At 44.3% G+C, this 25,483-nt stretch overlaps 1 protein-coding gene across 1 annotated transcript; it reads left to right on the top strand.

Annotated features, from left to right (window-relative positions):
• The first annotated feature begins 1,267 nt into the window (after positions 1 to 1,267).
• Positions 1,268 to 5,837, top strand: LOC128745817 (tryptophan--tRNA ligase, cytoplasmic-like). Its single transcript, XM_053842890.1, has 2 exons — positions 1,268 to 1,290; positions 4,270 to 5,837. Exons 1-2 carry the CDS (start codon positions 1,268 to 1,270, stop codon positions 5,159 to 5,161), a joined length of 915 nt encoding a protein of 304 aa, XP_053698865.1. The 3' UTR covers positions 5,162 to 5,837.
• Positions 5,838 to 25,483: the final 19,646 nt, after the last annotated feature.

Here is a 25,483-nt window from a genome sequence, read left to right as displayed (position 1 = left end):
AATTGAAAAGCATAATGGAATCACTCGAAATATTAGAAAAAAAACAAAATAGAAAGCATCGTAAAGTTTAAACATAATTATGATCCAGTAACACAATTATAACACAAAAAGATCATAAAAAAGAATAAATAATAGTACATGACAGAAAACGGGTTGTATGGACCAGAGCACTCACATTGAAAATATTTATATATTAAATATATCCACAATCTAAGAAAGTATTCAACTATGACCTATAACCCAAAGACCATAAATAAGTGCAATGACAGAAGTAATTAAAGAAAATCACTTTAAAATTATATTTTTAAAGTACACAAATACAATAACATCAATGAATGGGAGGTTAGAAACAGTGTGCTTAGGGAGAGTGAAGTGGTCAACTTCCTAAGGTTAATCTTGGCCCGGCTAACAACACATTGTGGATAATGAGCGGGCCCTTCTCCCCACCTATTGGGGCCATTCAACGATTGACTCATGTGATCTAGTTTCTGGAAGGAGATTCTTAAATACCCTTGGTACGTGTAAGTGATGTTGCTTGCCGACCGATTCCCTTTTGGCCCTTCATACAGGAGCTGGTAAACGTGACCAATCGTTATGTTTGTACGATTCACCTTGTCAAGATATGCCCATTGCTATGAACAGTTGTTCTGCTAAGATAGGTGGTAGTTCCCATACCTACATAGATACTTGAATAAATATATCTGTAAAAAATAGAAATTAACCCTCTAATGGGTCTACAGACGGCCTTAAAAGCCACATACGCAGCTTGTTTCGAATATTTCCTTTTTCACTTTTGAAGACAAGAAAATCTAGAACAAAATGATTAACCTCAAAATTTTATTATGAGTTCGTTTGACATCAATTTCACAATATACCTATCTGAATTTAAAAAAAATAACCGAGCATTAGATATGAAAAACGAAAAAGAGACATTGGACGTTTTCTTAGTTGGCGCTCCTTTAGATAATTATTTTTGCATGAAAATCAAAACTTAAGCTTCTTTTCAATGTACTTTCATGAAAAAAGTGTCATTAGCTTGATCGCATCGTTTTTACGATGTTGCACGTTAGAGGGTTAAGGACACGAGATGAGATCAAAGAAATAGTGCGCAAGCAGTGCCATGAAGTGCCTGAATATGAAATATGATCGATGTGATTTCCAGTGCTTGCCTTTTCGTTGGCATGAGCGGTCGCATATTTATTAATTAAAACGTGATACATGACATTAGACTTCTGTCTTTTAAGGTGAAACGGTGCTGAATCCAAACATGGCTGGAATGATGGCGCCCATGTGAGGCTATTTTCCCGGTCATGTTTGGATTCAATACCTTTTTACCTTAAAGTGTTACTAACGAAAACAAATCGTATTAAATTAGGCTTATACAAATTTGAAAAAAAGTTTATGTCACCCCCCCCTTTAAAAATTTTCGAAATGTGAAGGGGCAAAAAAATAAAGTGTCATATTAGTCTGTTGCATTTTTTAGTGACAAGTAGATTTTTTCACAGTTCAATGAGTTTACATATTTAAATTATCCAATATGTGCAAAGTTATAGTAATTATCTCGTTAGTCTTGATCAACTTTCTTTCACCAACTAAGCTTTCTGATTCTGCTGCAAGTCACAGGCAACTATTGCGCTTAATCTTTAAGTACCCGACGTCGAAAATTGGGGTGCTTGCAATTAGACTTTCGGCTTGATTCCATTTTAATTTACCTTATTTTAAAAGAACCGAATTAGATGGAGGCAACAATCAATTAAACAAAATATAAATGAAATTTAGTACCGCTTTTGACGGAGATATTCCGATTTTTGAATTGCAGTGGGTTTATTTTTTCCGTCCAAGGTACTAGATAAGATGAAAATAGAAACACAATTTATCGGGTTTTCGGGGCTCAAAATTGGTCGTTTTACTCCGTAATGTCCAAGTAACTACCCTAATTTTGGAGGTTGGGGACGTAAAACTCAACGATACAATTTTTACCATTTATTGGATGCATGCAGCATGCAGGATGTCACTGAACTGTTCGAAACTTGAAATTTTCGAAACGGTGTGCATCCTTAATATACAAAGGTAAACACTTTATTGTTGAGAAGAAGCATCAGCTGAGGAGAGGCCTGATATTTATGACTAAAAGGTTGACCAAGAAACGTGAATAGCTTCAGAGATTTGTTTTCTTAAAGCATGTCGGTAGCACAGCATAAGCGTTCCAAGTAATAAAGTGGCAGGAACCCAACCTGCCATTTTCACACTATGATTAGATTACGACACTATGTCGTGGTTACCGAGTTCTGAACTAGTAAGTGACACGGATTTCGATTATTAAAAAAAGCAAGCTAACTAACCGAGTGACACGGAAGTTCAAAACAAAATACAAATGAAGGTCAAGTTATACTTTTATGGTGATCCTGTGTCAAACTGGTTCATCTCTACCAGGATGCTTACTTTATGTGCTTGGGTCGAAAAGTTTTGATGTTTGAAAGGCTTGAACTAAAATTTAAGTACTGTACAAAATATTTGTATTCAAATTTTAATAATATGGAAAAATAAACGCTGGTTTCTGCTCTTTTGTTTGGTTATTGAAGGTTAAAAGTTATTATTTTTTTCTTGCCCCCCCCTTCAACAACATTTTGAGACCAGGACATAAACTTTTTTTCAAATTTGTATAAGCCTTACTAGCAACTTGTTTTTCTATTTTTCATGTTAAATTTCTAAGCTCCAGCATCTATTGATTGGAAAAAGCATCTATTGATGCGCAAAATTTGTTTGAAATTTATATAATTTTTTTTGGGAAAATCAATTCATTAACTTGATTTCGGTATAATGGTGTATAGGATTGGATATACACCATTATGCCTAAATCAACTGCATTTCTTTGCTTTTTGCTTTTCTTGTCCAATTTTGAGTAACAGTAAGTGAAGAAAATGGCAATTGTACTGTTCTTGTATTTCAATGCAAATTTCAAAATGGCAAATTGTATCATACACATTCACATACATACATACATACATACATACATACATACATACATACATACATACATACATACATACATACATACATACATACATACATACATACATACATACATACATACATACATACATACATACATACATACATACATACATACATACATACATACATACATACATACATACATACATACATACATACATACATACATACATACATACATACATACATACATACATACATACATACATACATACATACATACATACATACATACATACATACATACATACATACATACATACATACATACATACATACATACATACATACATACATACATACATACATACATACATACATACATACATACATACATACATACATACATACATACATACATACATGCATATATTCATACATACATACATACTTCACACATACATTGAATTTAGTCGACTCTTGATGGATATATTTTGATTTTATACGTTTTGAACGGTTTAATATAAGGTGCTTAAGTCTTAAAGTTTGAATAACTTTTGAGTAAATCTACCGTTTTTCAATAACACAGTTTCATTTGATAGATCTCAACAGTAATTTTCAACTAATAATAAATTATAGGCTGTTTCTCAGTGAACTAATGCTTATGCATTACAAAAATATGTTTTAAATACTTTTTCTTCACATTTATTTATGTAACTTCTAAGCCACAGGCCCAATCATCATGATATTTGGAAGTTAAGGGTTTGACAGACTCCCCTTTCATATGCAATCAATTTTGTTCAAGTCGATTAAGGGACCTATGAGATAATGAAGTCTCGTATTTTTCGTATTTTTATACATTATTTTTGAACTAAAAGTCCGATCAATATGAAATACAATAGCGACCTATGGGACAACTAGACCTTTCATTTGACACTAAGACCATCAAAATCGGTCCAGTCTTCTCTGAGAAAAGTGAGTGAGATTAAAAGCGTTACACACATACACATACACACACATACACATACACACACATACACATACACACACAGAAAATTCTCAGTTTTCGAAACTGAGTCAAATGGTATATGACATTCGACCCGCTGGGCCTTCCTATACCTTTATACTATATTTTCATATAGTAAAAAGGCAAAAAGAAACAATATTTATTTGACAATTGGAGAGAAACCTACCTTTTTAATAACGCACAAATACTGATGTAATAATAACGATAACGAATAACGATGTTTTAAAATCAGTTTCCTACATTGTTTACAAATACAATTGTACTAACTTGAGGTTTATTTGTTTTAGGTGGTTGCAGGAGACATTTGATGTTCCCTTAGTAATTCAAATGACCGACGATGAAAAAACGCTATGGAAGGATTTGACGGTAGAACAATCTATGAAGATGGCTCGAGAAAACGCCAAGGATATTATTGCCATGGGGTTCGATGTTGGTAAAACATTCATTTTTGCAAACCTCGATTACATGGGACGATGTCCAGCATTTTATCAAAACATTATACGTATTCAAAAGTGTGTAACTTTCAACCAAGTTAAAGGCATATTTGGATTCGTGGACTCGGATGTGATAGGAAAAATTGGATTCCCTGCCGCACAAGCAGCTCCTGCTTTTTCAACTACATTTCCTTTCATTTTTGGAAAAGATAAACTGCCTGTTCTAATACCATGTGCTATTGATCAAGATCCGTACTTCCGAATGACTAGAGACGTTGCACCACGGTTAGGTTTTCCAAAACCAGTGCTTCTCCATTCAAGCTTCTTCCCAGCATTACAGGGGGCCAAAACAAAAATGTCGGCTAGTGATACAAATTCGGCTGTTTTTCTTACTGACACACCGAAGCAAATAAAAAACAAAATCAATAAGCATGCATTTTCAGGAGGAAGACCAACTTTGGAAGAGCATCGAGAATTTGGAGGCAACACTGATATCGATGTGAGCTATCAGCTATTGCGTTTCTTCATGTACGATGATGAGGAATTGGAAAGAATTCGAATTTCATACAGCAAAGGAGAACTGCTTAGTGGTGAGCTAAAAAAAATAGCAGTAGAAACACTTCAATCAATCGTTGCCGACCATCAAAGGAAACGGCAAGATGTAACTGATGCGATACTAGAACAGTTTATGACACCAAGAAAATTAAATTATAATTTCAACGGAGTAGATAGCAAAAAGTATTGAATATTGAAGAGTGGTCAAACTACAATTATAGTTGGTAGTTGCAATTCCTAAAATATTTCACAACTGATAGCTTTCGTTCGAAGTCTTTTATACTATGTTATAACCTTTGTTAATATCGTTGAAGCTTGAACGAAGAACTGTATAAACGAAAATAATTAAAAAATAATCAGTTGTAAAACTTGAATGAAAATAGTTACTTAATAGTAATGTAACAAAAAAATGGAGCTTTTTTCTTGTGCCTTGGTTTCCGAGTAACTAAGCCATTTTCTTGCATTGAACGGATTTCACGCCAACTTGTCTATAATATTGGTAGCACTCTCTCACAAACCAATAAACCATTGTGGATGCAAAGACTTTATCTAAACAGCAACTGTGCATAAGTAGTTTTTCCGAAATTTGTCCAGACTAGCTTTTATTCTAAATAAGTAAATGTAGCTGCGAGGATTGCTGCATTTGGTATGGCATGGATAATTTAAGTATTTACCTACTTACTTATTCTGCCGAGAGCCGGGGTGACTCTTGCCGTATCAAGAATTCCTCTCCATTGTACACGGTCCTGGGCTACTCGTCGCCAATTCGTTGCGCGTCTCGACACACGCAAGACGGCTTCAACCTGGTCGAGCCATCTAGCACATTGAGCCCCTCTATTCCTGGTGCCGGAGGGGTTCTTGAAGAGAACGGATGTCACTACACAGTCGTCCGGCATCCTTGCGAGTTGCGACGTGGCCAGCCCACCGTAGTCTCCCAACTTTCGCCAGGTGTACGATGGGAATCTCTCCAAGCAGTGCCTGTAACTCATGATTCATACGTTTCCGCCACTCTCCGCTATCCGTTTGTACTCCGCCAAAAATAGCACTAGTTAACAAAATAAAACAAAAATCGTGAACTCAGTAAGCTGAATGTGATTTTTCATGTAAAATTGGTCGCTGAATCCGAAAATGTGATCAGAAAAGTTTAAAGTAGGAAAGTTTTTGAGATATGCATTAAATTTGAAATTTTGGTTAAAGAAAAAAAGTACATGCACATAAACACAAATTTCTCCGGCTGCGGTGCACCAATTTCAAATCTCTTTTTTCCATATTAAAGAGGAGAAAATTTGCTATCGATTACTTGAACTTCATGTTTCTGTAAGAATAATAGTACTGTAGATATTTGAGAATTTGTTCACAACAAAACAAAAAAGAACGCATTTTTTTTGAATAATTTCAACTTTGTCAAAGGTTTTATACAAGATTAACGCAAATCATAAATTTCGTTTAATGTAGGTCTTAAAGGCCGATAAAAAACAAAGAAATCATGGGGTTAATGATCACAATCGGTTGAAAATTGTAGAAGTTATGACCATTTTACTAAAACAGTAATATTTGCGCATTTGAATATCATGCTCATGATCATGCTTGAAGAGTGATTGAATTCTTAATAGTAAGAATTGTGAAAATAGTAAATAAATGAATTGTGAAAATAGAAATAAATGAGCGTAACAAAGCATGAGTTTAAACGTGAAAATAATCCACAGAAACTCTGTTACGCCTGTGGAAACCATATTTTCACAACCTCGGTTAATTTCACTGCTTCATTGCAAACTGCGTTTCCATTTGAGTATCCATTTATATAGATCATGACAAGCAATTCAATCAATGTTATGCCAATTATGCTTGTTAGTGTTTGGTGTTAGTCTCTGTTTCTTTTGTGTTTACCGTTAAAAGCGGTATAACCTTTGACATTTGAACCAACAAATAGTTGGTAAATATTGTTTTTGTTTATCTCGTCCATGTCACGAAATTTAATTTCTTTGAAATGAAGTGTCGCAAAAATCTTCAGCTCCCGGCTCGCGCACGGTATCAAAATCACCTTCCCGGGCTCACGAAAGAATGATAGTAAGATACAATGGAGAGGTAGGGTAACGACCCCAGAATTCGCCCCTTTTATCAGGTTTTTACGCTGCAAAATGAATAAATCGCCATATTATTATAAAATCAGCCCTGAACTCAGACAAGTATGACTATATATTAATATTCTATCTATTTTGGCTATTCGGAATAGCGAAAATTGAAATTTGGTAGTAAAAGACCAAATTTTGAGCAGGAACCTCTAGTACCACATTTCGCCCATAGCGATCCAAAATTCGACCCCCATGTGACCCAAATTTCGCCCACTTGTTATTTGTTGCAAATTTCCCAAATAACTTCAATTATTATGTTAGAATTGTTGTTACTATTATTTAACGTTAAGATTATGTCTATTCAGTGCTTAATATGGCATTCAATTTGTATCAGGAATTCGTTAAATGTAAATCTAAATTGAAATAAACTGAACATGCTCACCTCCTGATACTTGATTCAGTAACACTAAAAAACACAGAGAAGGTGGGTTTTTACTAAATGTTTATTTTCATTGCAATAAAATAATACTTTTGACACTCATCAAAGATATTTAAAATGAATGGTCCTGTTGGTTCTTTTTCTGGTCATTTGTTGAATTCATTTTCACTATTGATATATGGGCGAATAAATACAATTCAGTGCATACGGAATGGTACAATGTTTATTTTAGTAGTTTAAAAAACCTTATATAATGATTATTTATATCATTGTTTAGTAATTATTTGGGAAAGAGTATTGTTTACTGTGAACAATAAAAAATTAGATGAACTGGAAAATCTTGATATTCGGCTATATATATTGACTAATCGAAGGTGAGACTCGAGTCCACAACCTAACCTTTTTCTCAAGAAATAACTAAGCTTAACTGCTATATAGTCAATAAAAAGATGAAGAAAAAAAATTGTTTAGTAAATCACTGTCTATAAATGGGTATGCCGGTTTTCTGTATTAAATATTCCTGGTAACTGGTAAGCATACCCATCTTACCTACTCAACAAGGATATTTTTGACATAACTTGGAATTCTTAACTAGCATTTTTGGTTAGACCGGGTTTGTAATACTAAGATATTAGAGTTTTCATGATATTACCGAAATATTCTATTTTATCACCACGATTATTTCTTTGTTGTCTGCATTGCACTTTAAATACTTTTCAAAGTTTTATCCATGACAACAATTTTATTGCGCTTATATGCTTTAAAATAGTAGACGGAGTTTTCGCGTGGTTTTCCACGTTGTCAGATTTATTCTCATGACAAGAAAAATAGTGATTTTTGAGAATATTATGCGCGTCTTCCTAATTCGTGCGATTTTAACCTTATTATCAATTTCGATGTCGATTATTGCTAATTCAACATTTCGTTTGGTAGAAACCCCATTAGCCCATGTTTAGCGGGTAATTCTTTTGTTAGATGAATTCAAATGAAGATATGATGTGCTTTCTGCATCAAAATTATTTATTCGATACTTTTACTCACCATTTTGATAAACATAAATCAGCGAACAAACTAATCGATTGTGACTTACTTTTGCTTATGTGTGGCATATTTGTATATGTTTGATAGATGAGGGCGAAAACTGGTTCACGCAGTAAGTTCGGTTAAGTATATACAGATTCGACCCGGGCGAATTTTGGAACTCATATTGCGGCGGTTATGAAAAATCCGCATGCAGCGGCGGTGATAACGCGCTCAGGAGATAACCGCGAGATAAACGCAATATTAAAATTTAGGTTTTATGGTTTGCAGTTCTACAAAATAACAGTTTTGTAGTATGGTTTTGATGAAAAACAATTGATTTAGTAAATTTTCATGTAATAAATTCCAGAAATTTGCTCTGCGGTGATCTTTTGATGGTTTGGTTCATCAGTCAAGATAATCGCGATGTGAGGATTTTTCTTGCAATCTGCAATATGATTTACAGTACCCAGTTTTCGCCCAGTGCATTTATGTTCTATTTTCAGCAGAATTGCGATAAAATATTAAAATAAAAGCACAATTATGAAATTTGAATCAGATCTAACCAAAATGATGCGAAAAAAGTGCAAGGAGATACGATTTTTCATTACTTTTCCTCAATTTTATTTTTCGTGCTCGTTCTTGAGAACGGAAAAATCGCGTGTTAAACACAATACCTATTTTTCAAACCACATTAAATCATTAAAATACATAAAACAACACAACGAATTCTATTCAAATAACTGAAAACTGAGTTAAATTGAAAATAAATTGAACTAACAACTTATAATTCAACTATATATTGAGTTAAATCACGGGAATACCCATGGGAGGGCGAATTCTGGGGTGGGGGCGAATTGTGGGGTTCTTACCCTATAGGAAAAGTTTGTTTTTATTAACCTTCCGTTACTCGCGCTGTTGTATTTTGTACAACACTTGTAGATTTTTGGATGGGTTTTGGCGCCACCTGGTGACAAAGTTATAAAATTTTATCCCACAAACGAAAGGCCTTAACCTACTGATTAACTTTGCTGAAGACAGTAACTTTCTATATAGCCAGGATTCCGAGATATTCCGAGATAAAGAGTTGTACAAAATACAACGCGCGAGTATCCGTGTTACAAAAGTTGACGCGAGTAACGGAAGGTTAAAGTTAGGCAGAAGTTATGAAAATAAGATAATATTAGATTAGGTATTGTTTAGGCAGGTAAACATAGATAACCGACAAATTTTGATAAAAGCGTCATCTCTTGAAAAGTAACGGTTCATCTGGTATCCTATCACTACATCAGGGATACAAATAATCCTCGATTCCTGTAGCCCATGCTACAAGTGTGTGAACAAATAAATATTAAAAATACTAAGCATAAGTCAAATGGATATAGAGCCTGGTTCAATGGTTCAAAGGTACAAGTACCAGCGAACCACATGCCCTGGCGGGTGTTGTGGGTTCGAATCCGGTTATAATCTCAGATTACAGCTTGGTTCAACTCATGCACCTCCCAAAATGACTACTTGTCAAGCATAGCTACCAATACCCCCCCCCCCTTCCTTTCCGCTCTTCCCCTCCTTCACCAAAAAAAATTTTATTTCTTTCCCCTACCGTCCCTTCATCAATTGTAGAACCATCGTTTCAAAAAATTTCAACGCATTAATTTGTAACCCTGTCCTCCGTTTTTAGTCTGACGTTGATTGCTTCCGCCGTCGCACGGTTTTTAGTAATGATGTCGAGGTCGTCTGCAAAGGCTAGGAGTTGGCTACTCTTGCTGAAAATCGTTCCTCTCATTTCGATGCCCGCTCGCCGGATCACACCTTCAATAGCGATATTGAATAACATACAGGACCCCTCTGCGCGATTCGAAAGGACTTGAGAGCGTCCCCGAAACGCGCACGTAGCACATCACTCGTTCCAGAGTAGCTTTGATCAGTCGCGTCAGTTTGTCCGGAAAACTGTACTCGTGCATTATCTGCCATAGCTGTTCGCGTTCAACGGTATCGTATGCTGCTCTGAAATACACGAAAATATGATGCGTGGGCACGTTGTACTCTCGACATTTCTGGAGGTAATGTCACGGTAGTTACAGCAGTCTAGCTGGTCGCTCTTTTTGTAGAAGGGACAGACTACGCCTTCCATACACTCCTCCGGTGGTTTCGCTTCTTCCCAAATCCTTGAAATCAGCCAGTGAAGTGCCGTTGCTAGCGGTTCTTGGCCATTTTTATAGAATTCTACCGGGAGTCGGTCCTTTCCGGCGGCTCTATTATTCTTCAGCACACCGATTTCTCTCCGGATCTCTTCGATATCGGGAGCCGGTACGCTGTTATCGTTTGTAGGTACTCCGAGGTTAACTTCCATTGCATCTCCCGCTGCTATATCGCCGTTGAGGTGCTCATCGAAGAACTGCTTCCACCTGTCGACCACCTCGCGCTCGTCTGTGACTAGATCCCCTCCCTAGTCCCTAAACATGTTAGGTTTTGGTGTGTGGGCCTTGCGAGTTTTGTTCACCATCTCGTAAAACTTGCGGGTGTCATTAGCCCGGAATAGTTGTTCTAGCTCCTTACGATATCTGTCCTCCTTGCGCTTTCTCCTCCTCAGGATCGTGGGCAACTCATTCCTCGCTCGTCGATACTTGGCCAAATTCTCTCGTGGATATGCTCAGATAGCTTTCCCAAGCTCTATTTTTCCTCTCTATCGCTTCTTGGCATTCCCCGTCAAACCAATCATTTCGTGCACTCGAGGTTTCCACACCTAGCACCGCGTTGACGGTCGAGTGTATCATACTCCATCCGTTTTCGAGGGTCGAAGCATCTAGATCCACAGAGGAAGGGAGAGCTTCATCCAGCACGCGCGCGTCGTTTCCGGCAGTTCGCGGGTTGTCTAGTTGCCGAATGTTTAGCCGAGGAGAGCGATTTTGTCGCGAGGTATAAACCGTCGATAGTTTTGAGCGCACATGTACTGCTACTCGGTAGTGATCCGAGTCCATATCCGCACTGCGTAGGGAGCGTACGTTGGTGATGTTCGAGAAAACCCGGTCCTCGATGAGAATATGGTCGATTTGGTTCGAGGTTTGTTGGTCAGGTAATGTCCAGGTGACTTTATGGATATCTTTGTTGGAAAGGAAAGTGCGTCTGATCACCAAGTCTCGGGAAGCTGCAAAGTGGATGCATCGCTGGCCGTTATCGTTCGTGTCGGTGTGCAGGCTATGGGGCCCGATCACCGGTCTATACATAGCTTCCCTGACGATTTGGGCGTTCATATCCCCGATGACGATTTTGATGTCCCGTGGTGAGCAGCAGTCGTACGTTGCCTCCAGCCGCGCATAGAACCCTTACTTCTCGTCGTCGGGTCTACCTTCGAGTGGACAATGCACGTTTACGGTGGTGTAGTTGAAGAAACGGCCTTTTATCCTCAACACGCACATCCTCTCGTTGATCGCTTTCCAGTCCATTACGCGATCCTGCATTTTGCCCAATACTACGAAGCCTGTTTCCAGCTCGTTGGTCGCTCCACCACTCTGGAAAAATTTGGCTTTGCCGCCACGGATCCTCCACACCTTCTCGCCTTTGCGACAGATCTCCAGTAGTGCCACGATGCCAAACTTTCGGGGTTCTAACTGATCGAGTAGCATGCTGTCGCCACCAACGAAATTTAGCGATCTGCAGTTCCAGGTACCAGGAAGCTGATCGGCGAGTGCTTGGGGGTTTTGAGCGTAAAATTCTGCGATCTATACTTGGTAGCAAAATGGAAAATGGAGTGTGGTGCAGACGCATGAATCACGAGCTGTACCAAGTATACAAATATGCTGATATAGTGAAGGTAGTGCAATGTGGCAGGTTGCGGTGGGCTGGACACGTAGCCAAAATGCCCGACGAAAGAGTAGTAGTAGTAGTAGTAGGGGAAAGCCACCATCATTTCAAGGACTTGCCAATGTATGTGGGTAGAATTACAGTAGATCCAAATTTGATTATCAAATGAATTTCACACTAATGCTGTTACAGAAGGGCCAAAAGGGATTGGGCGGACCCACAAGCAGAGGTACTTGTGCGCATTCCGGGGTTATAAGAGTCGCCTTCCAGCATTAGGATCCTTCCATGTAGTAATCAATTTCGCTGTACCAACTTTAACCCACGTGATGATTTGTTTGTTTTGAATTGAGAAGTGCCATATTTGCTTCAGACCTTAAGGATTCAGGTTGGCAATCCACTCCATCATCCAGCCTTCCACATTTATGATTTCAATAATAATACTGTTAATAATATGATATTAAGATGAAATGTGGTATATATAGATAAAAATAGAACAATCTCACCAGCAGTCCTTCGTATGAAATAAAGTAGCGTCCTTTGAGGTTCCATAAGTGCTTCTAATAGTTAATTTAATTTTTCATTCTGGTATCCATGTGCAGTATTCGTTTTGGCCAAAGTTTTTACTGTATAGCAGTAGATGCTTCATGAGCTAAAACGAAAAAAATAATTAAAATAACTATGCTTACCAATTAGCTAGGCTGTGTGGCCCCGCCGTCTGCCCAAAACCTCGGTTTTGAAGTCAGGCAGCCGGAAACCACCCAGCATCGCACCTCCTAGCTTGGCTACTCAATAGAGCATTACCAGGTATGGCCACGTGGAGGCGCTAGGTAGGGGCTTGGGATGGCTAGAGCTATATTGGACGCTCCTCATTTGCCTTCCCCATTTCATACCCACGTAGCCAAAATGCCCGACGAAAGAGTAGCCAAAACTATTTTCAGCAGAGAATCAGGAAGAGGCCGTAGACTCCGAGGCAGACCCCGCACCCGGTGGGTGTGTGCTGTCGAAGACGATGCACGTTCAGCTGGTATTCGTGGGGATTGGAGAACGGCAGCCCAGGACCGGTTGGTAAACGGCTAGATAATGCGGAATATAGACCCCATAGTGGTCGTTAGCCTCTTATCCAGCAACTCCGATCCCGACCTTCTCGTGGTACCAGCCGGAATACGAGCAACCTTAGCGGAGATCGGGTAACCAACCCCGGTGGAAACTAAGGTCGTATACTAACCGGGAAGGAGGTATAGTGCGTCTCGGCACTATGAGATGGCAGCCCCATCGCGAGACTCGGTAGTGTTGCCCCAGTACGGCTACACACCTAAACTAAACTTAACTAACAACATTCAAGCATATTCGGAGCGGAATATTCGGCATCGACCTAGGCGACGAAATAAGGACGACGAATGGAGACTCGGGACTTGGAACTGCAGATCGCTAAATTTCGCAGGTTGCGAGCGGGTGCTGATTGAACAGCTGGAACCCCGCAAACTCGGCATCGTAGCTCTGCAGGAAATCTGTCGCAAAGGAGAGAAGGTATGGAAGATCCGTGGCGGAAAGGCCCAGTTTTACCAGAGCGGTGGCGCTACCAACGAACTGGGAACGGGCTTTGTAGTGCTGGGCGGAATGCAGGATCGCGTGATAGATTGGAAGGCGATCAACGAGAGAATGTGTGTATTGAGGATAAAGGGCCGTTTCTTCAATTATAGCATCATTAACGTGCACTGCCCGCACGAAGGTAGACCCGACGATGAGAAGGAAGCGTTCTACGCGAGGCTGGAGGCTACGTACGACAGCTGCTCGTCACGGGACATCAAGATCGTCATCGGGGATATGAACGCCCAGGTCGGTAGGGAAGAAATGTATAGACCGGTGGTAGGATCCCATAGCCTGCACACCGACACAAACGATAACGGCCAACGATGTATAAACTTCGCAGCTTCCCGAGGCCTGGTGATCCGAAGTACCTTTTTCCCGCGCAAGGATATCCACAAAGCCACCTGGAGATCACCTGACCAACGTACAATGAACCAAATTGACCACGTTCTCATAGAGGGCCGGTTCTTCTCTAACATCACGAACGTACGCTCCCGTCGGGGTGCGAATATTGATTCTGACCATTACCTAGTAGCAGTACATGTGCGCTCAAAGCTGTCCACCGTATACCGGACACGTCAAAGCCGCCCTCCTCGGCTGAACATCAGGCAGCTAGATAACCCACAAGCTGCCGAGAACTACGCGCGAGTACTGAATGAGGCACTGCCTTCTTCCGAGGAGTTAGGTGCTTCAAACCTCGAAGACGGTTGGGGCAGAATACGCTCGGCCATCGGAGAGGCCGCTACCGCGGCACTAGGAATTGAGCCTCGAAGTACACAAAATGATTGGTTTGATGGGGAATGCCAACAAGCGGTGGAGGAGAAAAAAATGCTTGGAAAAATTATCTAAGTATTGCCACTAGAGAGAACCTGACCAAATACCGACGAGCTAGGAACCAGTTGATCACGACCCTGAGGAGAAAAAAGCGCCAAAAGGAGGACAGAGATCGTGAAGAATTAGAACAACTATTCCGAGCTAATGACACGCGCAAGTTTTATGAGAAGGTGAACCAAACTCGGAAGGGCTACACACCGAAACCTGACATGTGTAGGGACGAGGGAGGGAATCTAATTACAAACGAGCGCGAGGTGGTCGACAGGTGGAAGCAGTTCTTCGATGAACACCTCAATGGCGAAGTCGCAGAAGGAGGCGGAACGGAAATTAACCTAGGAGCGCCCATGGAAGATAGTGAGTCCTAGCACCTGATCTCCAAGAAGTCAAACGAGAAATCAGGTTACTGAAGACCAATAAAGCCGCTGGGAAGGACCGCCTACCGGCAGAGCTTTATAAACATGGCGGGGAAACGCTAGCAAAGGCTCTACACTGGGTTATTTCGAGGATTTGGGAGGAGGAAAAGCTACCGGAGGAATGGATGGAAGGAGTGGTTTGTCCCATCTACAAAAAGGGTGATCGGCTAGACTGCTGCAACTATCGTGGTATTACGCTGGTAAACGCCGCCTACAAGGTACTCTCTCAAATCCTTTTACGCCGGCTGTCACCGATAGCACAAGGTTTCGTAGGGAATTATCAGGCGGGTTTCATGGGGGCTCGCGCAACTACGGACCAAATGTTTACTATCCGACAGATCTTGCAGAAATGTCGGGAGTACAACGTGCCCACGCATCACATCTTTATCGATTTCAAAGCAGCATACGATACAGTCGATCGAGACAAGCTATGGCAGATAATGCACGAATACGGTTTTCCGGACAAACTGACGCGACTGATCAGAGCTACATTGGATCGAGTGATGTGTTTCGTACGCATCTCTGGGACACTCTCGAGTCCCTTCGAGACGCGACGACGGTTGAGACAAGGTGACGGTCTATCCTGCATGCTGTTCAACATCGCTCTTGAGGGGGTGATCCGGCGAGCGGGCATTGAAACGAGAGGCACGATTTTTACCAAGAGTAGCCAACTTCTAGGCTTTGCAGATGACTTCGATATCATAGCCAGGAACTTTGCGACGGCGGAGGCAATCTACGCCAGACTGAAAGCGGAGTCTAGGAGAATTGGGCTAAAAATAAATGCGTCGAAGACCAAATACATGAAAGGAAGAGGCTCAAAGGAAACAAATGCGCGCCTCCCACGGACGGTAACCGTTGACGGCGACGAACTAGAAGTGGTAGAAGAGTTCGTGTATTTGGAATCGCTGGTGACCGCGGACAACAACACTAGTAAGGAGATCCAGCGGCGCATCCAAGCGGGAAATCGGGCCTACTTTGCCCTTCGTAAAACGCTACGATCAGGAAGCTTACGCCGCCGCACGAAGCTAACAATGTACAAAACCATTATTAGACCGGTAGTTCTTTATGGACTTGAAGCCGTGACGCTGCTTACGGAGGACATACGCGCCCTTGCCGTGTTTGAGCGGAAAGTGCTGCGGACGATATTTGGCGGAGTACAAACGGAAGGCGGAGAGTGGCGGAGGCGTATGAATCACGAGCTACAGGCACTGCTTGGGGAGACTCCCATCGTACATCTAGCGAAAGTTAGCAGGCTACGGTGGGCCGGACACGTCGTAAGGATGCCGGACGACAGTGCGACGAAAACGGTCCTCTTCAACAACCCCACCGGCACCAGGAACAGGGGGGCCCAACGTGCACGATGGCTCGACCAGGTCGAAAGTTATTTGCGACTTCTGAGACGACTAGGAAATTGGCGACGAGTGGCCCAAGACCGAGTTGAATGGAGACGAGTGCTTGAAACAGCACGAGCCACCCCGGCTCTATGCTGCTGAAGAAGAAGAAGCCCAGGACCGACGGTACTGGAGGACCATAATTCGTTCGACGCAGGATCGGTAACGGACCGTAAACTAAGTAAGTTCCAGGTACCAAGTCTCCATTCGATGTCGTTATTTCGTCGCCTTGGTCCATGCCGAATGTTCCGAGAAGATATTTCTTGACTCTAGTTGTTAGTTTTTTCTCCGCTAAGGTTACTCGTATTCCGGCTGGTACCACGTGGAGGTGGGGGGGGAGGGGTATTTAAGTATCTGCTTTCTCGTTTATTCATTCATTTGAATACTTCTCAAGTTTTGTCAATTTATATTTAAGATTATTATATATGTACTGAAATAAGGCCATTACAAATATTTTATAAAGTTTTTGTCCTTCCGGTGTTCGGCCACTGAAGGGGGGGGGGGGCGAAAAAAAACAAAGTGAATTTTTTAATCGAGCAAAAAAACATGGGTTTTAACAATTTTTATTAAAGGTTTAAACGTGAAAACCGAATCTATTCTTGCTTATAATATATACGTTATTATTTTGTATGCGAAAATATACGAAAAAAGACTAAAACGAAGGAAAATTTTTTTTGGACGATTTTCGGAAATTTCATTGTTCGAATTTCCATTTCTGTTTCGTGCTAGAAGTGTTAATTCAACTCGGAGACTCATTTTTCGAGTTTTTCAGACTATAGAGCCCACAGACAGTTGATTTTATAAAAAGAAATTTGACTCATATCCTACAAAATATTTTTTTGCCCCCCGATTTTTCAAGCCAATTTCCAAGGGGGGGGGGGTGACAAAAACTTTTAATATGATTTGCAATGGCCTAATTTTGGTAGCTGGAGTTTTGATCTATTTTCAGAGAACGACATAAGGCGCTTTAACCTTGACCTGTTACAGATTGGTTAGTGGTTAATGCCATAAGTACATCCCAGTTTCAACCACTACTTTATCCTTCGAAATTGATCCACATTCGTCCGTATTGATAAAATAAAGATACGAGTCTTCCTCTTTCCAAATTTTCCAGGACTCAACCGGGAACCGAGAGGCAAAGCCTGCCTGTGATTTAACATAGTCAATGTCACAATTGAAACCAGATAGTAAAGGCGCCATCTCTGCATTTGGCTTGCCGCTATAGTCGGAATAACTTTTCTGGATTAAAAAAAAGAGACAGCGGTTTAAGATTCGTTAGTATGGTAAATTTTTTACCTGCCAGCTTAGCTAAGCCTAGCTTAGGTAGACTGTCCGTAATTGCACTCCGTGAATGCCCGAACCAGTAAAATTGCACAAAGAACCAATTGAATGGTGCTTGGGGGTCTGCCAGTGACGGACCTTTGCTAATGAACCGCCACGTGTGGCTCCCTAAAAAAGAGTGAACCGGTGATGGGGAAATTGGATCGGGACCCGAGCTGTCTGTCACAAGCCAGGATAAAGGAGGAGTGTTAAGATTTGTCGCTCGGCGTGCGGCTCTGGGTGGCTCCAAGGCAAATTTGTGGTGGGTCCATCCTGAACCGCACATCGAGTCTCTTCCGCGGCAAATCTTGTAAAAATCTTTTGCTCTCAATGTAGCAAGTACTCTAGAAGCATGCTATATTTTGAGAAAAATGCGGAAGAGGACCCCAATCCACGGTGTAATGCGACCCGTGCCTAGGGATGAATGCTTGGGGGGGTCTAATAAAGTTTCCCAAGGTCGAACGGAGCTTACATGGTACCAGAGCACCCTGTGCAGTAAATTGCTCCCTCTGTTCCAAGCTGGTAAAGGACAGTTGATTTTCTCCCCAGCAGAGTACAAGCATCGCCATGGATAACCTTACAAAAATAATTGATTGGGCAACCAACGACCCCCAAGAGTTGGTGATAAACACCGGAGTAGGTGTAGAGGTGGCGCACGACGGTAGACCGGAAGTGCGCACTCCGATCGGCACGGTCGATACTGGTGGAGTGATGGACACAGGGATGGAAGAGAACTTTAACCTCTACAGCATGTCGCTGGAAGGAGGACTCTCGGCTTCATCCCTGTTCCTAAACTCACCAACAGGGAATGCGGAGAGTGACGCGGATAACCTTCCCGATCCAGCGACGCTGCCTGAAGTCAAGGGGCAACCTGAGGCTTCCGGAGATGTGGCCAAGCGTCTCTCCAATGCGCAACGGCGACGGCAGAAGTGGTATCGTAGCAAGGGCAACTCAAAGGAGGAAGCGGAGGAACTCGCCCTACTGCCGGCCGGCCAGCTTACCTGGTCGTTACCAAAAGGTAACGATCTGCTGATATGGCGTCCCCGAATATCAGCAATAAAGGTCCCACCAAAAAGATACCACGCAGCCGAGCTTGCGCGGGTCCTTCGGCCCCAAAACCACCCTCGGGGTGCACATACAGGGAAATAGTGGATGCTTTCAGCGTAGCCATAACTACGGCTGATTATCCCGTTTCCCTGCTCATTACGGATCAGCTTCAGACTGTCCGCGCCGTTCTTCTGGATCACATTGTTGACTAGGAGGCTCCAGACATTAAGGGATGGTAAATGGTTGAATAATGCGCTCCAGAACTATCACGAAGTTCCACAGCCTCTTATTTAGCAACTCCTATCTCTACCTCCTCGTGGTACCATCCGGGATACGCTCCTTAGTGGAAATCGGACAACCGGTGGAAACTAGGGTCGTATGCGGACAGAGAAGGGGGCACTCATGCGAAGGCTGAGTGTAAACTCTCCGCCTGCAAATGACGGATCTCGGTAGAAGCATGTTCGATGAACCTGAAAATACCGAGAACCTGAGCAGAGGGTCCAAAGCCCCCAAAGGAGGATGGTTTTAATAGCTATTATCCATGGCTAAAAGTAAAAACATGAATGGATAAACCCCTAATCCAAGGTGTCATGCGACCCGTGCCGAGGGATGAATGGTGGGGGGGGTTCTATAAATACTCAGCCTCAAACGGAGCCTGTGGAGTACCAGAGCGCCCTCCACAGTAATCAGCCCTTACCGCATCATGAGGGGCTCTGATGTGGCGGACTTTTCTTTCCCCTCAACTCGTGGGATTCTTATGGAAGACAAAATCAAAAATATAACAAGTGTGGATACGGTGGAAAACCCGTTCGCTAGAGGAGGCATCCAGCGTTCTCCACCAAGGGTGGAGAAGGATGCAACTAGGAGCGCTAGTGTGGGTGGCAAAGGCAGCGGTATGCCTACCACGCCGGACACAGCGATGAACGGCCCAGCGCTTATCAGGGCGATGGAGAAAAATAGAGATGCTGTACCTAAAGTGGTAGCAGCGTCACAGCAGCTCGAGGTAATAATCGAGTTCACGTCAGGTCGCGGAAATTTCTCCAAGGACCTGAAGCAGAGCTTGCTCATGCTTCGGAGAACCTTGAATGCAGCGACCAAAACGCACAACGACCTCGTGGCGCGTGCAGGAGAGGCTAAGAAGGTGACCGTGAAGGCGTCGAAGGCAGTACAAACGGACGCTTGCCCGTTGACGGAGTGTCGTAACGCGGCCCAGGAGGCTACGGAAGGCGCTACCAGCAGCGGTAAGGCATCCGCCAAGCGCCCGAGACAGTCCCCGGGGGATAGCACCCCTGGCGGACCGAAAAAACGCCTGATCGGTAAAAGCCCTCAGGCTAGCGGGTTGGCAGAGCTAACCGATGAACCAGCGGGAAGCTCCAAGACAGGTGGCCCGTGGACCGAGGTTAGGGCCAAGAGAAAAGGCGGAGGAGGCTCCAGTAAAAAAACTGCTCCACCTAAACCGGCAAGAAAGCGAGCGAAGAAGGGCGACGCTCTTATCCTGAAAACCGACGGGTCGAAATACTCGGAGGTTCTGAAGGCCATGAGAGGAGACGCCCTACTCAAGGATCTGGGCGCGGACGTACGGAGCATCCGCCGCTCACGCACGGGCGATATGATCCTCGAGTTAAAGAAGGACGCCACAAAGAAGAGTTCCGCATACAAGCCAATAGCGGAAGGAGTGCTCGGGGACGGAGTGAAGGTACGTGCTCTCACACCAGAAGTGACTCTCCAGCTTAAGAACCTGGACGAGATCACCGAAGTGCGTGAGGTCGTACAAGCTCTCAAAGAGCAAAGTGGAGTGGTGGTGGCAACCGAGGCGGTTCGCCTACGCAAGGGTCCGGCCGGGACCCAGGTAGCCACCATACGACTTCCGCTGATTGACGGAAACAAAGCCCTGAAAGCTGCTAGGCTAAAAGTGGGGTGGTCGGTATGCCCACTGAGCGTGTCCAAGCAGTCGGAAGCTTGCTTCCGGTGTTTCGAGCACGGACATGAAGCCTGGAACTGCAAGGGGCCAGATAGGAGCCAGTTGTGCAGGAGATGTGGCAGTGCTGGCCATAAAGCAAAGGACTGCGCGGAGCCTCCTAAGTGCCTGATCTGCACCGGTAAACGGGACGCAAAGCACGTAACGGGAGGTCCAAGGTGCCCGGCCGGTGCGCCGGCGACTAAGCCACGTTCATAGTGCAAGTGACACAACTCAACCTGAACCACTGCAGCACAGCTCAGCAGCTGTTACACCAAGCAGTTTCTGAGTCAGCAATGGACATTGCCATAGTCTCGGATCCATATCGCGTCCCTGCCGGAAACGGCAACTGGGTCTCGGATAGGTCTGCGACGGCGGCTATATGGACAACAAGCAGGTTCCCGGTTCAGGAGGTTGTGTCAACTGCAGACGAGGGATTTGCGGTTGCCAAAGTGGGTGGAGTGTTCTACTGCAGTTGTTATGCTCCGCCGAGTTGGTCTATCGAGCAGTTTACGCGGATGGTAGACCGAGTATCAGTTGTGCTGACTGGTTTAAGGCCGGTGGTTGTGGCGGGCGACTTTAACGCTTGGGCGGTAGAGTGGGGAAGTCGTCGCACGAACCATAGGGGTCGGATTCTGCTTGAAGCTCTGGCAAAGCTTAACGTAGATCTGGCCAACGTCGGCAACACAAGTACCTTCAGTAGGAACGGTGCGGAGTCTATCATCGACGTGACTTTCGGCAGTCCTGGTCTGATAGGAGACTGGCGGGTAGATAATGGCTACACTCACAGTGACCACCAGGCGGTCCGCTATGGTGTCGGTCAGATAACGAGGCGGCAGGCGGCGAGTAGGGCCAACACTCCAACCACCCGTGGATGGAAGACATCATACTTCGATCCCGAAGTATTTGTGGAAGCGATCCGGAGAGAGTGCGGTGATCGCGGTATGCCCGATCCGAACGCTGATCATTTGGTTGAGGTACTGTCGCGAGCATGTGACGCTACCATGCCTAGGAAAGGTCGTCCTAGGTATGGCAGGTCACCGGCTTACTGGTGGACAGATGAAATTGCGGAACTCCGCGGAGCGTGCTTTCGTGCGAGGAGAATTATGCAAAGAGCTCGTTCGGATGAAAGCAGGGCTGAATGTCGAGTAGCACTCGTTGCTGCACGCGCAGCGCTTAAGAGCGGGATAAAAGCTAGTAAACGAGACTGCTTTGAAAGGTTATGTGCTAGTGCCAATGCGAACCCGTGGGGTGATGCCTACAGAGTCGTAATGGCAAAGACCAAGGGTGTGATGGCGCCCGCTGAGCAATCGCCAGAGATGCTGGAGCGGATCATCGAGGGCCTCTTTCCGCGCCACGAGCCAAGGCCCTGGCCCCAGGCCGCTGAGTCGTCCCACGGCCGACGTTCCAGTATCTCAGACCATAGCGTAGGATGGTCGGCCTCCCAGCCGAACATCCAAAGTAACGTGGGCGACGGCGGTTTGGAGGTCGGGGAGGAAGTGACGGTTACGAACGAGGAACTCATTGATATCGCTAAATCCCTAAAGGTGAGCAAGGCACCGGGGCCAGACGGTATCCCGAATATGGCCATTAAAGCGGCTATTTTAGAGGCTCCCGAATTATTCGGGGCAGTAATGAATAGATGCCTGGAAGCTGGCCACTTCCCGGACAGATGGAAGCGACAGAACCTGGTCCTATTGCCAAAGCCGGGAAAACCTCCGGGTGTCCCCTCGTCATATAGGCCGATCTGTCTACTCGATACTGCCGGCAAGGTGCTGGAGAGGGTTATCCTTAACAGACTCGTACAGTACACTGAGGGTACAAACGGTCTGTCAAGGAACCAATTCGGCTTCCGAAAAGGCAAATCTACGGTGGATGCCATCTTGTCTGTCACTAAGACAGCCGAGGTGGCAATCCGGCCCAAGAGGACAGGTATTCGTTATTGCGCAGTTGTCACGCTCGACGTGAGAAATGCGTTTAATAGCGCTAGCTGGGACTCCATAGCCAGCTCGCTTCGGAACGTCCAAGTGCCGGTGTCGCTGTACAGAATTCTGGAAAATTATTTCCAGAATCGTGTGCTATGCTACAACACGGAGGATGGTCAGAAATGCGTTCCAATCACCTCAGGGGTTCCGCAAGGTTCCATACTGGGCCCGGTGTTGTGGAACGTCATGTATGACGAGGTGTTGAAGCTAAAGTTTCCGGTAGGGGTGGCGATTGTAGGCTTTGCGGACGATATCACCTTGGAAGTCTACGGTGAATCTATCAGAGAGGTTGAGTTGACGGCTGCTCACTCTATAAGCATTGTTGAAGATTGGATGCGATCCAGGAAACTGGACCTAGCGCATCAAAAAACGGAGGTTATCGTGGTTAACAACCGCAAGTCGGTGCAGCAAGCAAATATCAGTGTCGGGGACTGCACTATTTCGTCAACGCGGTTCTTAAAACTCCTTGGAGTCATGGTCGACGACAAGCTCAAGTTCGGGAGCCACGTCGACTATGCCTGCAAGAAGGCTTCCACAGCTATTTCGGCATTGTCTCGTATGATGTCTAATAGCTCTGAGGTATATGGCAGCAAGCGAAGGCTTTTAGCCAACGTGGTCCAGTCCATACTCAGGTATGGCGGGCCGGTGTGGTCATCGGCGTTAGGTACCAAAAGCTATCTAGCCAAGCTGGAAAGCACCTATCGTCTCATGTGCTTAAGAGTGGCGAGTGCGTACCGCACAGTTTCACATGACGCAATCTGCGTCTTAGCGGGTATGATGCCTATTGGTATCATCATCAGCGAGGACGTAGAGTGCTTCAACCAACGTGGAACTAGAGGCATACGGAGTACCACAAGATCGGCCTCGATGATCACATGGCAGCGGGCATGGTCTGATTCCACAAAAGGCCGGTGGACACATAGACTTATCCCGGAACTATCCGGATGGGTCAACAGGCGTCATGGCGAAGTCAACTTCCACCTAACACAGATTCTGTCAGGGCATGGTTGTTTTAGACAGTATCTGCACAAATTTGGGCATGCGGAGTCCCCCGAGTGTCCTGAATGCGCGGACGTTGAGGAAACTGCAGAACATGCTTTCTTCATATGCCCTCGTTTCGAGGGCGTGAGAAGCAACATGATGGCAGTTAGCGGACAGGACACTACTCCGGATAACTTAGTCCAAAGGATGTGTTCTAGCTCGGACGTCTGGGGTGCGGTCAATGCGGCTGCTACCCAGATCGTACTTGAGCTACAAAATCGTTGGAAAGCCGATCAACGGCGAATAAACAGCCTAACTACCATAGTCCAGTAGTTATCTAAGAGCGTGCGTTAAGCACAATAGCCCCTCCCTGAAGTAATACCGATAAGGTGGTTCCAGGGGGGATTGAGGCTGGAGACTCGAGTAGGGTTTTAGTGGGTCTGGATCTCCACGATCTTCACGGGATACCAAACCCCACTCCCTGAGCTGTCTTTTCAGGTGTCTGATAGCAGATTTCCCTACTCGTTAAAAAAAAAAAAAAAAAAAAAAAAAGACATTAAGCCAAAGTTCAGGAGCTGCCAGTTCAAGAACGGCTACTTGACACTAGCGTGATCTGACCAGAGCACGGTCAAATGGCTGAAGCAAACGGCATCTATTCTCGTCCCGTGGGAAGGGGCGCAACTACGGGCCTACGACACGAAGGACCTGCCGAAGGCACATACCTTCATAGAGTACTTCCAGGACAGTGTGACCACGGACGAGAGAATTTTGAGATTCCTCCAGAATCAGAACGACGGCTTTTCAACACAAGCGTGGCAGATACGCCGTCGCAATGTGTTTGGAAATACCGTCGAACTGTTGATGGAGGTTAACCAAAAATCGGCAACCCAAATCGCCGAGCAGCGCTTTAGGCTAAACTACATGTTTGGCAAAGCACGCATGCGACAGGTTGACAGACACAGGCGCAACAGTCTCTGCTGTAAAGTCGAGGAAGGTACGAGCGGAACTCCCTTCTGGGAGCACCCCGCCACCACCAAGACCATGCAATCCCGCAACGTTGAGGTTGGAAAGTGCGGAGCTTCCATCCGGGAGTGCCCCGCCGCCACTTAAACAATGCACTCCTGCGAATATTAGACGGGCGCAGCGAAAACCTCGCAACAGGCGTACGTAGCAACCACCATTCGTGGCAAACTTCATAGGCTTAATCCGCCGTTAAGTGCGGGTCGGACATCTGTGGCCTGTCGGCTGCAGCAACCGAAGCCTGCCGGTGTGGGCGACTCGGCCGCTCAACTCAGCGAAAACGCTGCTGGTATCCGTACGCCAATGCTCGATACATCATTGGTTCAAGCTGAAAACGGTAATCCTGCCACAAAATTAGCTGCTTTCACTGCGTTGAGGTGAACCTCTACCATGCCAAGAGCGCATCTAGTGTCCTAAGCCGGAGGTTCACCAATGAGCAGCTGAGCGCTGCTCTGTTCCAGGAGCCATGGATTAACGTTACCACGATCCTCGGTCTATCCGGCGCTAATGGTAAGTTGATCTATTGCAATACACAGGCCAAGCCGGGGACTGTCATTCTGTTAAATAAGAAAATAACATTTTCTCCAATTACAGAATTCATCCAATGCGAGTCGTTGCCATTACGGTGGTAGTCCCGACGAA

The sequence above is a fragment of the Sabethes cyaneus genome, chromosome 1, assembly GCF_943734655.1.
Source record: "Sabethes cyaneus chromosome 1, idSabCyanKW18_F2, whole genome shotgun sequence".
In the NCBI taxonomy this organism is placed as follows: Eukaryota; Metazoa; Arthropoda; class Insecta; order Diptera; family Culicidae; genus Sabethes; species Sabethes cyaneus.
The sequence above is the reverse complement of the archived record's forward strand: the minus strand, read 5'-3'. Positions and strand labels throughout refer to the sequence as shown.

Coding starts and splice junctions, on each gene's coding strand:
- LOC128745817 (XM_053842890.1), top strand. CDS start 1,268: ATGGCTGGAATGATGGCGCCCAT. Junction 1,291..4,269: donor GCTGGAATGATGGCGCCCAT/GTGAGGCTATTT, acceptor TATTTGTTTTAG/GTGGTTGCAGGAGACATTTG.